We start from the raw sequence: 15,579 nt of genomic DNA, 5'->3' as shown, positions 1-15,579 counted from the left end.
GCGCCGGAGGGAGCCGGGGCGCACGGCGGGCGGGCTCAGCGCATGCGCAACCATCCTCAGCGCCTGCGCACTGCCAGCACTCGCGATTTTTCTCACAGCGCCTGCCCAAGCCCGCGGGAGATTTGTGGCACTGACAGGCCCGTTAGTTCAGGGTCACATCTCTAGCGCATGCGTCTTGCTGGCACACGAGACTTTTCTCACAGCGCCCACCCCACTTCGCGGGAGCTTTGTGGTGCTGGTACTCGACGTCACTTCCGGCACCCTCAGGGCTGCCCGGCCTGGCCCCAGCGCGGCCCCGGGCCCGGGTGGGATCCCCCGGCACCGGGCAGGGCCCGCGGCCCCCAGTCCGCCGGCATGGCCGTGTTCGACACCCCGCAGGCGGCGTTCGGGGCGCTGCGCCCTGTCTGCGTGCAGCTGACACGGGCGCAGACGGTGGAAAACGTGGAGCAGCTGCAGGCGCACCTGGCCGGGGTGAGCGGCGCGGCCCTGCAGGAGCTGCAGGAGTACGTGCTGTTCCCGCTGCGCTTCGCCCTGCGGGTGCCGGGGCCCAAGCAGGAGCGGCTGGTGCAGAGCCTGGTGCAGTGCATCTCCTCCGTGCTTGCCGCGACGTGCGTGAAGAAACAGGAGCTGCTGCAGGAGCTCTTCTCTGAGCTCTGTACCTGCCTCGCTCCCCCTCCCAGCTCGGGCAAAGCCGCCCCGCTGTCCGAGGAGCTGAAGCTGGCTGTGATCCAGGCACTCCACACCCTGATGCATTCGGCTTATGGGGATGTTATCTTGTCTCTGTACCAACCTTCCACCCTTCCGCTCTTAGGATTTGCTGTGTCTTTGCTTCTGACACTTGCAGAGCAAGAAAAAGCAAAGCAAATCAAGATCTCTGCTTTGGAGTGCCTACAGGTCCTGGTTCTGCAGTGTGACTGCCAGGAGCACCGACACCTGGATGAAGACGAGGCACAGCAATGTGGGGATTTGTTTGCTTCTTTTCTGCCCGGGATTTCTATTACACTGTCTCGAGTTATTGCTGGAGACATCAAACAAGGTCACAAAACCACCATTTCTGCCATTAGACTCTTTTATCTGATTGTTGGCTTGGTCATGGCTGACAAACAGCTAGCCAGAATCCCAAAGAGTAAGGAAAAGCTGCTAGTGGAACACAGCAGAATATCAGAGCTAATGATCCACAGAGGACCTGACTGGACTAAAAGTACTGCTGAAAAACTCTCTCTTCTCTTGCATAAGGTTGTTGAATCTTCTTCAGTTCACCCCCACTGGAAGGTGAGGCTGGAGCTGGTGGAGCTGGTCCACCACTTACTGAGGAACTGCAGTCGGTCACTGGTGGACTCATTCAGTCACCTCTTGAAGGCCTTGGTTGGGCTGGTTAATGATGAAAACAGTGAAGTCCAGAGCAGGTGTAACAAAGTTCTGCAAGGGATTGCAGAGCAGAGGATTGTGGCACAGAGCAGGGCTCTTGCTGATGTCCTCTCTGAGAACCTCCATTCTCTTGCCACAGCCCTTCCCCGCCTGATGAACTCTCAGGATGACATGGGCAAGGTTTCCACGCTGAGCTTATTGCTGGGCTACCTGAAGCTGCTGGGCCCCAAGATTAACATCGTCCTCAACTCCGTGTCCCACCTGCAGCGCCTGTCCAAGGCGCTGGTGCAGGTTCTGGAGCTGGATGTGACAGATGTGAAGATAGTGGAGGCCCGGCGCTCTGGGCTGCCAGGCCCCTTGCAGCAGGGTGTGCAGAAGGGCAGGTGCCAGAAGAAATATTTCCGCTTCTTCACGGAGGAGAAGGTTTTCCAGCTCCTTCAGCAAGTGTGTCGTGTTCTTGGCTACTACGGGAACCTCTACCTGCTTGTGGATCACTTCATGGGGCTGTACAGCGAGTCTAGCCTGTACCGAAAGCAGGCAGCCATGATCCTCAACGAGCTGGTCACAGGAGCTGCTGGAGTGGGAGTGGATTTCCTGCAGGAGAGGGACGTTCCACTGAGCATGGATGATCTCAAAGGGTCCATAACATCTATTCTGGATGAGTACATGGACCAGGCGAACTGGTATTTGGTCACTAGCATTGACACAGAGGAAAGCAGCCCTGAGCAGTCAGTGCAGCACCTGGGACTCACTGTCCGTGCAGGAGGGGCATCCAGCAGCGTTCTCCAACTGTCCCCAGAGCCCCCAGTCACAACCCGCACCATGAACAGCAACATCTGGCAGATCTGCATCCAGCTGGAGGGCGTTGGCTGCTTCGCCGCTGTCCTTGGGAAGGAGTTCCAGCTGCTGCTGCTGTCAGCTCTCTACCCTGTGCTGGAAAAGGCTGGTGACAGGACTCTGCTCATCAGTGAGACAGCACTGGGGACCCTGGCAGACATATGTGAGGCCTGTGGCTATGACTCGGTGCGGTGTTTGATTAATGAGAACTCTGACTATCTGGTGAACGGGATTTCCCTGAATTTGCGCCAGCTGGCCTGTCAGCCGCGTGCATCCCAGGTCCTGGACACGATGCTGAAGCATTCAGATGCCAGCTTGCTGCCACTGGTAGAAGATGTAATCCAAGATGTCCTGTCTGCACTAGATCAGTCTTACAATAGCCAGGCTTCCACTTTCCTCAGGGTCCTCCACTCAGTCATGACTGCTCTAGGTACTAAAACAATGTTTACTTTGTGTAATTCAGCCTTGCTGTCACTAAGGGTACTTGAACCTTTCCACTTGCCATGGGAGGTTCCAGGTAGCCAAGGCATTGCAGTGTGATGGCCACTGTACCTTGCTTGCTGGGGCAGCACTCAAGCAAAGATCACCAGTAGCTTTCTCTCTCCAGTTTGCCTGGCCTGCAGCCTTTCACAGGAACATGGCCTTTAGTGGCTGAGAAAGGATGAATTTGCTGCTCCCATGAACATTTTGTAGGAGAACATGGCATGTGTTTCTTCTTACTTTTACCATGTATTCCTTTTTAACTTTCCCATACTATCAGGGAGGTGACTGGGATGTGACAGCAGGTGCCTGAGTCAGGTGCAATCCCATGAGGTGTGAGAACCATCTCATTTCTCATGGCACCTTGCTGACTTGCAGGAGGGGATCACTGACATGTCAGTTCCTTTTTTGCAGTGCAGTGGTTTGGAATGCCCAGTGCTGAGGAACACCAGCAAAGGCAGACTGATAAGGGGCAGAGCAGGGCTCGGTCCCAAGGACAGCAGGAGGTGACATTGACAAGTCAAGAAGTGGAACGATTCTTCCTTGACTATGTCAGCCAGAAGCAGATTGCAGAGGGGGATCTTCCTGACCTGGAGGAGGAGGAGGAGGCAGGTCAGTGATGTGCGTGGCTGGAGAGGAGCATGGTCAGCTTGCAGAGAGACTGTGACCTCTGAGGTGTCCTTTTGTCACATGGAGGCCTTGGGGCCAGGCTGGCAGTCTCAGGTCTTCTTTGGCCTGGCCTTGCTTCATGTAAAGTGCTTGTTGGGCGTTCTCACTTGGTTCTCTTTGAGTGGGGAAGCCAAATGTTTGCAGATCAAGGCTTCTCTAGCTCTGAGACACAAGCACACTGTGCTTTTTCTTACCTCATAACAGTTTATTTGGGTTCAGGACCTGAAGTTTCCTCTTTCCAGGATCCTATGTGGTTTCCTCGTCTTCCCTTGGGAATCTCTGTACTGTTTTCTCCTGGCTAATGATGCCACTGCTCCCTTCTCACTTGGCCATGGCAGGCACTGCAGACATTCATATAGGGAACTTTTTAGTCTTCACTGGGCTGTGCTGCAATCCTGACCTTTAAATACTTCATCTTTAAATATCCAGGCTTTTCATTTTTAATAAAAATCAATGGGAAATAAGTCCATGGTGAGAAGAGACTGCAAATGTCAGACCAGCTGCATTGTCCCGTAAAGAAAGCGAATGTTCCCTGGCCCCACACTCGTAACTGAACCTGACACTAACTCACAGAACTCACTGGCTTAGCTATATCTAAGCACATTAAAAAATGCCAAAGGCCTTACTCAGGAATTTACAGAGTCGTTGTGTGTGGGTGATCTGTGACTGTGATCTCTCAGAGCTCCCAAGTCATTTTCATGGCTTCAGTAATGGTTTTGTCTTCCAGATGAGGTTCCCCTTGCTAAGCCAGAGCCCAACTCTGACACAGAAGGTGAGGCTCCAATGCCAGGCCATGCTCAGCTGGCCAGGGATGTGATGGAGAGGTGCATCCACTTGCTGTCTGACGGGAGCCTCCGAGTGCGGCTGAAGGTCGGTAATCGCCGGCTCTGAGGGGACAGATGGTGCCCATGAAGGGGCTGGTAGCTCGTCAGCATGTGTGCCATGCACGTTGGGCTCCCTGCCATCCCCAGGTTTGTGCTACCATATGCTCCAGCAGGACAGATCCTCCAAACCTGGCAAGAGAAAGGGAGATAGTTTTTTGGGAGTGCTCTGGATTAGGAATGGCAGCCAGGCAGAACAGAATCTTAAGGGTGGCTTTGTATTGGACACTTTCCCTTGATGCTCGTGACAGTTAAGTCTTGTGCTTTGTCCTTTGGTGGAGGAAACAGAAGCATCTTTCTCCCATCTGTGCCTCCCATCCCCCTTCCTCAGGCTGCAGAGCACAGGCTGATGAATGTTTTTGAAGTAGCTAGGGTGATGATAAGCAGGGCTAAAAGCCTGGCTTTTTCCTAATTATGAAAACCCTTTGAAGGTGGCCTCCTTTTAAAGTGCAAAGTGAGACAGAAAAATGAGGCATAACCTAGATTCTCATCCCAGCAGCCCCAGCTCTGCCAGGTGATCCTGCTGCCACAGCCACAGTGGGGTCCAAGTGGGATCAGGCAGGAATCCTGCCCTGCTCCCAGCCCAGCTCTGTACCCAGCACAGGTTGTGTCACTGCAGTGCTTGTCCCTTTCCAAGCAGGCCTGGTTTCTAGCACTGTTCACTTGTCCCCATTCCTGCTGCGGTAAAACCGCACCCATTGCTGTTCAACCCCTCCTCCCAGCTTGCTGCCGTGATGCTGGGATCCACCTGAATGCCTGGCACTGCGGCACTCAGAGTCTGTTCCTCCCCTCCTGCCCAGGTCCTGGATGTGCTGGAGCTCTGTGTAACCATGCTGCATCCTCATGGAAACCATCTGCTTCCCATGGCTCACCGTGTCTGGCCAGCTCTCGTCACCCGGCTGATTAGCGACGACCCTCTGGCAGTGCTCAGAGCCTTCAAGGTATGGCAGTGACTGCCAGCAACATTTCCAGCTGGCACTTGGGCAGGAAGTGGTTCAAGCAGTGCTGCAGCTCAGGAGAGAGCACCAAGCTCCTGCAGCAATGTTTAAATGTGGTTTGGAGCATGGGGTCACCATGCTCTGCTGTGGGTGGGTTTGTGCCACTCTCACTGCAGCTCGGCCACAGGTAAAGCCATGATGCTGTTCCTGGGGGAAGCAGCCATGTTGGTGGTTATTGCAGGGGTAAGAAAAACAGCTGTACAGCCTACACTGCAGCTTGACCTTGCTGGAGACACTGTCCCAGCATCCTCTTTGGAAGTCTCAGATTGAAGCCAGGGGAACATTTCATGATTGAGGCATTGGCAAGGTAGGGGAGAGGTTGAATAAACACTTGGCCCTATAATGACATTATTAAAGAGCTCCTGACCTTGTCAACTGGCTCCTTTCTCCTCCTGACTCACAGGCTGGCCAGTAAAGCATGTTTCCAGAGGTTACCAGCCCCAGCATTGCAGAGGAATTCATCTGATGAGCAGAGTGAGATTCATTTTAGAATCCTTCTGCGTGACTAAAGAGAGTTTTGATTCCTGAAATTCCAGAAGCCACACACTACAGTCTCAGAATAGCCATACCTATCATGTGCCTGCCCTAAAAGGAGGTAGAGATTGCTGTACAAAAACTAATTAACTCTTGAAAAGTTCAAGTCATCATTACAATTTGCACCCAGCATGGGTTTTGCTGTATGAATTCCCCCCGAAGTGTCTTCCTGCCTAAATTCCAGGACAAGAAGTGTCATATCAGTGTAAAACAAACACATCATAACCAGCATCTCAGTCCTGCACACTTGAGACCTAGAGCTCAGTGAAGTTCCAAAAGAGAGATCAGTGTTCTGGCCACATGGATCCCCCTTTGTTTTTAGTGCATTTAGGGCCATTCTCTACCCAGTTTGAGTTTGATCCTGTGCAAACACCAGTAGTGCTGGGTGCCCTTTTTCTGTGGCCACTTGGCCTTTCTGCTTGCTGACGTGCTTGGAAAGATGGGTTGTCTGCACCTCAAAAGAGATATAAGGATATAATCATATTTAATGGCATTTTCCATCAGAGCCTCCTCCACTAATTCTGAGTAAGAATGCACAGCTGCCCTTACCTTTACTGTGTTAATGAGGGAAGGGCAGCCCAGGAGGTCAGCCAAGTGACACTGCCGAGCTCATTCAGCCTCTCAAACATTTACCTTCTACTCATTATGGGGAAACTGGGGCAGGTGTGGTCACAGTGCTCTCCCCTGCAAAAACAATTCTCCAGGAGAGTGAATGTCTGAATGCCCCAGGCTGGTGTGGATCATTGAGCTCCTCCCAGGCCAGTGTGTGCACTATCCCCTGTAACTGGTGTCTCTCTTAGGTGCTGTGTACCCTGGGTCAAACATGTGGGGACTTCCTGAGGCAGAGGTTCTCCAAAGATGTCCTGCCCAAGCTGACCAGCTCCCTCCTCAGCCAGGCCCCAGTGAGTGCCCGAGCTGGGCCTGTGTACAGCCACACACTGGCCTTCAAGCTGCAGCTGGCTGTGCTGCAGGGCCTGGGCTCCCTCTGTGAGAAGCTGGACATGGGTGAGTACCAGAAGAAGCACAGGCTCTATGGATCTCTGCCAGACTTTGTCTCCTGTCAACTTGTTGCTTCTCCTCCTGCTGCCCAGAGTTGATTTCCTGATGTTCTCTAGCCTGAATCTGTTCCCTTTGGGAGCTCTGTGAAGAGGTGCTGGGCACTTTTCTCCCCAGGAGACAAATGGGAGAGAAGGTTCCCACCACATGCAAAATGTGACTGCTCATCCCACTTGTGGATGAGAAGAGGGTACAGAATGGAGTCTCTGCATTGCTGATGGGCCACACTTTGTTCTTACTGGACAAACTGGAGCCCAGATAAGACTTCTGGCTAGCTTGACTGGTTCCATTGTGGGCTTATCTCTGGTGGACCCTTTAAATCCAGCACATCACAGTCTTCTGTTGACTGAAACTCTGAAATTCTCCCCAAGTGAAATTTCTGGAACTGGCTTTGATGAGGGAGAAGGTTTGCTGGCTAGTTGCTCTTTTCCTCTCAGTGCCCTTGATTGCTTTCCTGGCTTTGCAGCAAGATGCTTAAAAGGCAAGGTCAGAAGAGCCCTGGGTCAGACAGCTCAAAGGCTCTGAAGCCTCTGCAGCCAATTTGGAGCTGATTCCATTAGGCAGCAGCTGCTGAGGAGGTCACCTCCTACCCTTCTTTCCTGTTCCATTTCTGCAGGCGAGAGTGACCTGAATAAAGTGGCAGATGCCTGCCTGATTTACCTCAGTGCCAAGCAACCTGTGAAACTGCAAGAAGCTGCCCAGAGGTAATGTCCCTTAAATGCAGGTGTGTTGGGTTTACAAATAGTGGGGGACAGAAGGAACATGGTGATCCCATTCCTTTTGCACTTTTCCTGTTCCACCTTTCAGCATGTTCAAGTCCTGTACAACAGGGCTTGTCACATTACAGGTGACCTTGCGGTGCATTTGGGGATAGAGGGGAAGATGTGCTACTTGCTATTTCCTCACCAAATACTTGAGGCTTTTGGCCCACTGGTGGCATCAAACTGCAGAGGGAAGACAGCTATGGAAGAGGATGTGCCAGGCATTCCCTTGTATTTTATCACTTAATACCTTCTGCAAGCTGGGGGATCTACTTCTGTTATCCTTCCATTTTCCCTGGGCTCCAACCCAGGCTCTGCCAGGTGTACCAGAGTTTGTTTGGGAAGCTGTCAGTCTTGGCACCAGTGTTGCTCTGAGAAGGCTGGGAGAATCTAAAAGAGTAAAGACAGTTTAGGTAAACACACTCCAGCTCTAGGAAGTGTTGACAGACATACTTTGCTGCTTGGTGTACAAAATCCAGCTCAGCATGTTCTGCTGTCAGGATAAGAAATCACTGTTGTCATATGTTGTCACCTGGAACCAAGGCTGGGGATTTCAGAAGACAAAACAAGTCCAGGTACAGAACATGGGACATAAATCAGGAAGCCCCTCTGCCGAAGGATGGGGGTGAAAATCAGCCATCCCCCCCTTCCTGTGTGGCCAGCCCTGCCCTCCCCCGAGGGGAGGGGAAAGCAGCTGGCTCCGCAGGCTCTGCGGTTTCGGATTTCCAGAGCAGGCTGCTGGAAAGGGAAGCAGAGGGAAGTGCAGCCCATCCGTTCCCTTTGACAAAGCACAGGATCCCGGGGGTGCAGGGTGTGAAGGGCTTTGTGTGGCTGGGCAGCAGTTCAGAGACTCAGCTCTCCCGAGCTGGAGCATTCCTTTGTTTGTATCTCTGCACGGATGGGAGCAGGTTTATTTTTACCTTGGAGGCTTTCACAGCAGCACAGCAGGCTCCAGCAGCATTTGTTCTGCAGAGGGGCTCTATGCTGTGGGAGTGCATCCCCTTAATGCAATAATGCCTCAGTCTGTGCAAGCAATGCTGGATGAAAAGCAGAACACCAGGGTTTATCTAGATATTTGGAATCTGAAGCTTTTAAATCATTAAGCAAGCAGCTTGAGAAGCTGTGCAATTTCCCCCCAACAGCAGGGGTAGGGGGAATATGAAATGAGCCCTGTTGGAAGCTGTATGCTGAAGTGAGCTCACTTGTTAGAGCAAAAGGGCAGCAAAGTTCAGGGCAAGTAACATTTTTCTCCTGTGTGTTACTTTTATTATATTTTAAGGGGAGAACACCATATGTTTTGCTCCTCCCCCCCATGCTTTTGATGCACCATACACCACATATGTGAACCAAGCTGCTCCTGGAAGCCCTTGCTGTCTCCTGTTTAACTCCATTGACCAGACACATGTATGCACTGAGGCATGCATCATGCCTGGCCTGACACTACAGACACGGCAGCATTTGGAGGTTTCTTTTGGGTTTAATTTTTTCAGTTTAGCCCTGTGTGATCCCTGGTCTAGAAGCCTGAATGAACCAGAGTTCATTGTATCACAGTCACTTTTAACTGTATTTCCCTGATATGAGGTTTCAGCCTGGAAAAGTCAAATTTAGTTTGGACCATAACAATCAGCTCCTGTATCAGGATAAGAATCACTTCTCAGCCACCCTTCCATTTCTGTTTTCCAGCTGCTGAACCACCACATTCCTCTAAGTTCTGGCTCTTCTTGCTCTCCATGTGCCTGAAAGTAATCCTGCAAACTGACACAGGCTGTCACACATAAGGGCCTTTCCATCTAAGCAAGGGCAGTGTTATCAGCCTGATACATGAGAAATTCTGCATTTTAAATGCTTCTAAAAACAGATAGACCAGAACTAATCTTAGCCCCAGCCTGAGCGCCAGGGTACGTCACATAACTCAGCTTTATCACTGCAGAAATCATAGGAGGTAAAAGGATGTTTGGAATCAGCTTGCCATGGTGATTTATACTAACTGGCCTTTGCTCAGCTCTTAGGGTTCTTATTCAGCTGATGGGTTGTGACCTGTCAAGAGCAAGGTCAGGACTTGCAAAGTCAGTTGTAGCTCCAAAAATCATACACTGACTATGTGAGGATTCTGTAGGCATGCAAAGGGCTGAGCAGGAAGTTTTGGCCAAGGTGCTTGAGCCACACAAAAAAGAAGAAAAAGGAGAAAGGGAGTTTGGCTATCATCCAGGGATGTTATCATGCCCCAAGGAGTCTGCTTAATCCCATTTATGGGACCCTGTAGCTTTATTAGATGAAGCAGTGGGAGTAAGTGATTTTTGTAACTGCAGCTTCATGCAATACTCAACAGGCAAAAATAGATGCTGGGAAAAAAAGAACTCCAGCACATCTGAGGAAGAGAAAATGGGACAATAACAATAGGTTTTACTAGAAGATGACTGCTGAGAGTATTCCAGGGGAGTATTATCCAAAGCTTTTTAAAAAACCAAACAACAAACAAAAACCAAATGCAAAATCACCAAAGGGACCAAACCTACTGAAGAAGAGTTTGGGAATGGCAACTAGAAAAGTCTTTGCCATCATTGAAGAAGATGAGCCTGTGCAAGGATGAGGAAGTGCCCAGAAAGACTTGAGCAAGGGGGAGCTTGTGGGGCCCCACCTCTGGGAGCAAGGCCAGGGAAGATGGTGGAAACTGAAAGTCACAGTATGTAAATCTGAGCTTCTCGTCAATTTATGAAGTTGCATCATCCCTGACAAGCATTCACTTCAGGGAATAAAACCTTGAAGGAAAAGAGATTAGGAAATTGTCACTGGCCCTTGTCAAAACTGACAAGTAGTTTTCCATTCTTTCAGTTTCAAGTGACTGTTTTGAAATTTACACTTAATTCCTACTAAATGTTTGCAGCCCATGACCTTTCAGTCAGCAGTCTGGATAGGAATGATTTTTTTTCCCCCCTAAGATGCTGAAATAATTTCCTCAGTTCTTACCAAAGCCTATGGTGGGTTGTATCCAGTTAAACATTCAGCAGGGATGGAAAGCCAGGAAGCCCTGTCCTGCCAGTCTGCTCACTGTGCCATGGCTTTGCTTGGAGTTTGGGAAAAGACAAGGCAATAGAATAGCCAAATTGCTCTGTGCTAGTAGAATAAGTTTAGCACTCTTGGGACAAATATGAGCTATTCAGGGAGCTTTTTTCATACCAAAGTTGATTATGCAGCTTACCTCTTCTGGTTTGCTTGTGTGGTTTTTGGGTATTCATTGTTAGCTGTCACTCCCAGGCTGGACTGAAGCATGCCAGAACAGCCACCTGCTCAAGGCAAAATTCAATAAAGTGATATTTAAGAAAAAAAAAAAAAGAAAAGAAAAGGCAACAACTGAAAACAAACTTGGATTAACCCCAGGATTCTTTGCTATGGAAACAGGTTGCTTGGAAACTACCCCAGAGTTAGTTTGAAAATGTAAAAGTCAAGTTGTTCTTTAAGCTGCAGAGCACTCCAGGCTATCAGGGATAATCACAGCCTCAAACCATTATGGGCACCAGAGGCAGTGAGTTCTTCAGGGTCTGGATAATCTCTGAGGGTCGCTCTCCCTGGAGCAGCTGATTGGGAAGAGGTTGGAGAGCAGAGTGTCTGTGCTGTGAGTGTAAGAGCTACAGCTGTGTGTGTGCTGGGGATCAGCAGCCTGCTGCACAATATCCCCTCTTCCCGTGTTCACTTCACAGCAACTCTTTGTCCTTGCCTGCTCCCATCCCAGCCATAAGGAGCAAGGATTATCTCTGCAGCTGCCCATTGAAAACTGGGTGGAAGCACGGGGAGCTGGTGTTTGCTGGCACACGGAGCTGTGTGCTCCTGCTGTCACAGCCAAGCTGAGGGCACGGCCAGGGCAGTGTCTGCGGAGCTGGAGCCAGGATGGCAGCAGTGAGAGCTCCATACCCTTTTTTTCCCAGCGTCTATTTTTGCCTGTTGAGTATTGCATGAAGCTGCAGTTACAAAAATCACTTACTCCCCTGCCAGCCCCTCACTTGCACTGGTACCAAGTGGGCCAGTCCTCCCCTTCCAGTCAGCAGAGCTGGAGGAACAAAGCCTGGGGAATGAGGAGTCCTGTGAGCTCACCTGCATCTGGCCAATCCACAGAAAAAGGTCATGTTGCTGAGGCAGCTGTTGCCAAGCCCAGCTATCATTGTGGAGCACATTCCCGCTGGTTTCTCTGGAGCAGGCAGATAGGCACTGCCAGCACCTTGGGAGGGGACACTGCCAACAGCTTCAGTGGTGGCATCTCCCCTCTTGCTGTTCAGAGACCTGCACTGAGGGACAGGTGAGGTGTTCATGGCAGAGAGGCAAAAGCAACAGCTTTGGTTGTGCATGAGTAACAAGTCACATCCACAGGGTTATTGTGAAAAGGAGAGGGAGCTCTCTCCTACCTTCATCTCATTTCTGTGCTCTTTCACTTTACCCATGGCACTGCACTCCCTTTTCAGAGGAGAGCTTCTCAAAGGGATTTCTCCCTGCTTTACATTGGAAGCAACCTCACTTTAGGGATGAAAGCTCTTCCAGGAGAAATTTGGACAGCACAAAATCAGATCTGGATTTTGTGTGGCTTTTGAAGCAAGTAATCTTTGCTTGTAGAGAGAGAGTTCAGTCCTGTTCTTCTTGGGGGAGCAGAGACAGACCTACTTGATTTCTGTTCCCATTACCTGAGCTGGCAGCTGTTCTCCTCACAACTCCATGATTTCACTGAAAACTGGAGACCTGAAGAATCATGGCTGGGCTTTACTGGGATCTTGGAAAACTGTACCATAGGTGTGGTGAGTGCTGAGTGCCTTTGGTGCTCACAGAGCACTCAGCAGCATTCAGGAAGAGGCCTTGCAAATTCCAGTCTAATTTTGTTCATGGCACAGCCAGAGAGTTTAATACCAGTTAAGCCTAGTACACCTTCTGTGCATTAAACCCTGACACAGACCTAGCTAACCCAAAGGTTGCTGCAGGGAGGACTGGCAGGAGGGGGTGAGTAAGTGTAGGTCACACAAATCAGCATTTGCTCTTTCACTCCTTGAGCTTCCTGCTCTTCAGCAGCAGCTGTGTCCCAGCAGCTCACAGCTGGAGCCCTGTGTGAAGGGCATGCTGGAAAGGCAAATCCCATCTTACTGAGGTATGGAAATGCAAAGTGAAAACCATCAACACAGCAGTAAATCTGCAGAGGAAGTTGTGATTCCTCTTTTCCTTCATTCTGTTGTTAATAAAGGTTCTGTTTGGATTTGGTTTAAAATCCTGCTCTGTGAAAGGTGACAAAAATTTGGAGGCAGCTAATAAGGACTTTGGATAGTGGGAGATCTCACTTGAGCAAAAAGCTCTCAAATACAGCACTGAGCTTCCCTTGGGGCCCAGCCTGGGCAGCTGTCCCCAAATTCTCTTGGGTTTGCCACCTCTGGAAAGGCAGAGAAGCCCAGATGGGTTAACTCCCTCACTCCCCAAAAACCAGAGAGGGTGGTGAACAACACAGACAGTTTCTTCCAAGATCTCTGCAGGAGCTGCTGTCCAAAAGATCCCAGATATGCATAGCACATGCAGTCACCCACAGTCACCTCCCCAGCACGTGGGACAGGCAGATTTATGCTTGTGCCAGCAGCAGCTCACACAGTGCCAGCACCAAGCCGGGGTCAGTCCTGCACCAGCTGCTTGTTTGATATCCATAAGTGACTGTGTGGTATCATAAGTATTTTTCTCCCACGTGCCAGTAGCTGTGAGACACAGAGCTGCTTTCTTGGGCACAGGGGCCACTGTACTGCCTTCTGTAAAGAGCAGAATTCGTGCAGCTGCCAGAGGTTGCCAGCAGCATCAAAGCTTTCCTTAGCTCGTAATAACCCCGTTGGGTGCCAACCACAAGGCTTTGTCCTTACTCTTCTTTCCTCTCTACCTACTGTTTTCCATAGTGTTTTCCTGCACTTGATGCACGTGGACCCTGACAGCACCTGGCTGCTCCTGAGTGAGGTGTGGTGCCCCGAGGGCTACGAGCCCCCCCACGCCAGCCTGCAGCCGGTGAAGCTCGGCGGGATGGGGCGGCCACGGAACGAGCTCACGGACAACGTGCTGCTCCTGCTCCAGAGGCTGCAGCAGCAGGAGGGCACAGCTCCCAGCACCAGCACACAGGAGGCATCTCCTTCCTGACAGACCGACACAGCAGCTGGGATGGGAAAGAGGAACCACAAGGATGGAGCTCGCCTGGGAAGACATTGTCACTGAGGACACAAATGGTTCAGGGGCAGAGGAAGGGCTGCCCAGCCTGGGGCACTGGCTGAGACACTGTCGCTGTGGCAGAGGGTCTATTATTTGAAGGGGTGTTTGAGGATGAGGTGGGTACATGACCCCGACTCCTCCTGACTTGTGCCTGGCCAGCACCATATGCACATCTGTTCCAAATTCTTCAGTATGAAGAGTGAGTTATCTTCCAGAAATTACTTCCTAACCCTTGATCCTTGGGGGTGCCCCTTCAGCACCCCCTACACCTCTCTGATCTCTTCACAGCTGTGATGATCCCTCCCCATTCTCAGCTGGACAGTGACTGACAACTCAAAGCAAAAGCTTTTTCTGGCCTTTACCCTTCCCAGGAAGAGAATCTTGTTTGGGGTGCACTGTAAACCTGTTCTCTTTAAAAGCAATTAATCTCAGAAGTTAAAGTGCATTTCCAATAAATTCCTCACCTATGTTACTATCAAGAACAGTGTGTCCTCTCAGGCATCAGGGCTGCTCCTCACAGCTGCAGTTTGCTGAGACCAGATGGAGGTGGCCAAACGTGCTCTGTTCTCTATCTCACTCTCTGTGAGGTTCTGTAGAGAATCAGCCAGCCCTGATTTACACCTGGGAGGGATTTACAACTTCTCCCATGCCCAGATCACGGTTCTCAGGCCATTTCTAACCCCCGCCCCAAGGAGAAGTGGATGAAGCACCTGCCTGTGCCCCAGTACAGCCTCTGTATGTCTGTGGTCAGGCAGTGCCAGTGGTGACAGAGCCTGTGAGCACTGTGGCACCCCAGCAGTGCCATGGTTTGTCAGAGTAGGGACAGCATGGTACAGGGAGCAGAGGATGACTTGTCTTTGGGGTCAGCTCACTCCCCCTGCTGAGGGGCCTCTCCCCTGATCTCAGCTCCCATATCCCCAGGCTCTTGCTGCAGAGATTGTCCATGGGCACTGTTTTGCTCAGCTGTTCCCAGTCCCTCAGCTTCACTCAAGCAGCTCCTGGCAGCAGGCTGCCTCCTGACACTCGGGGAACATCTATGCAAGTGAAGCAAAAGGGCAGATCTTGACTAAATTTGGAAGCAAGCTCAGAAATACAAAAACCAAAGCAATAAATTGATTGTGACCTGGAGCAGGCTTTGTGCATCACTGTTGGGATCCTGGGTGAACATCCAAAACAAGTCTTTGTTGGTGGGCTCAAGGGCACTGCCTCTGCTGCCACATCCCTCAGCTGAAGTTACCTCCCCTTGTGTCCCTGGTTTTGTTCAGGCTTTCCTCCTGTTTGCTTCTCCAGGGAAAACACAAGTCAGTGGCTTTTTATCCAGTAGGACAGGGCTGCAGGTCAGCTTTAGTCTATTTTAATATCTGTTCAGTGCTTAACGCTGGTTGGGTTCTATACAAAGGAGCCTTCAGAGCTGCTCTGACAGGGCAGGCAGGGAGGTGAAATACTGTCTTTGGTTTCCGAGCGCCCCTGGGGCTGGTGCAGTTTCCTGGGTTGTTGTAGCACTTGACAAAACTCATCCATTAGGTGCAGATGCTGCATCCAGTCTTGCTCTGCTCAGCTGTGCTGTGGTGGGGATTCCAAGGACCCATCCTGCCCATGCCAAGGCTTGCCATCCTGCAGGACAGGCATGGAATTCAAGGGCAGCATTGTCCCATCAGTGCCCAGTGCCCAGGAACCAACCACATCACCCAGCCAGGGCTCTGGCACAGCTGGCTGCACTGAGACACCCCCACCCAGAGCCTGTGATTCACAGTGCTGTCCAGAGATTTTCCCCACAGCCTCAGC

At 51.0% G+C, this 15,579-nt stretch overlaps 1 protein-coding gene across 3 annotated transcripts; it reads left to right on the top strand.

Annotated features, from left to right (window-relative positions):
• Positions 1-244: 244 nt before the first annotated feature.
• TTI1 (TELO2 interacting protein 1) lies at positions 245-14,922 on the top strand. 3 transcript variants are annotated; one of them, XM_059862810.1, is made up of 7 exons: positions 245-2,635; positions 3,100-3,291; positions 4,079-4,224; positions 5,036-5,176; positions 6,568-6,772; positions 7,440-7,527; positions 13,491-14,922. In XM_059862810.1, the coding sequence occupies exons 1-7, from the start codon at positions 355-357 to the stop codon at positions 13,723-13,725; spliced, it is 3,288 nt and encodes a 1,095-aa protein (XP_059718793.1). In that variant the 5' UTR covers positions 245-354; the 3' UTR covers positions 13,726-14,922. The 3 variants fall into 3 exon arrangements, 2 of the variants coding, with proteins under 2 accessions (XP_059718793.1, XP_059718792.1); XM_059862809.1 differs by having other exon boundaries at positions 246-2,635; positions 3,100-3,297; positions 4,082-4,224; XR_009488755.1 differs by lacking the exons at positions 6,568-6,772; positions 7,440-7,527; positions 13,491-14,922 and having other exon boundaries at positions 3,100-3,297; positions 4,082-4,325; positions 5,036-5,171.
• The last annotated feature ends 657 nt before the right edge of the window (positions 14,923-15,579 follow it).

Source organism: Haemorhous mexicanus, chromosome 18 (assembly GCF_027477595.1).
Source record: "Haemorhous mexicanus isolate bHaeMex1 chromosome 18, bHaeMex1.pri, whole genome shotgun sequence".
Lineage (NCBI taxonomy): Eukaryota > Metazoa > Chordata > Aves > Passeriformes > Fringillidae > Haemorhous > Haemorhous mexicanus.
The sequence above is the reverse complement of the archived record's forward strand: the minus strand, read 5'-3'. Positions and strand labels throughout refer to the sequence as shown.

Bases quoted from the DNA above. Each gene is read 5' to 3' on its own strand.
- TTI1 (XM_059862809.1), top strand. From the start codon at position 355: ATGGCCGTGTTCGACACCCCGCAGGCGGCGTTCGGGGCGCTGCGCCCT. The intron at 3,298-4,081 runs GTCAGTGATGTG...TTTGTCTTCCAG, and splicing joins GGAGGAGGAGGAGGAGGCAG to ATGAGGTTCCCCTTGCTAAG. The intron at 4,225-5,035 runs GTCGGTAATCGC...CCTCCTGCCCAG, and splicing joins GCCTCCGAGTGCGGCTGAAG to GTCCTGGATGTGCTGGAGCT.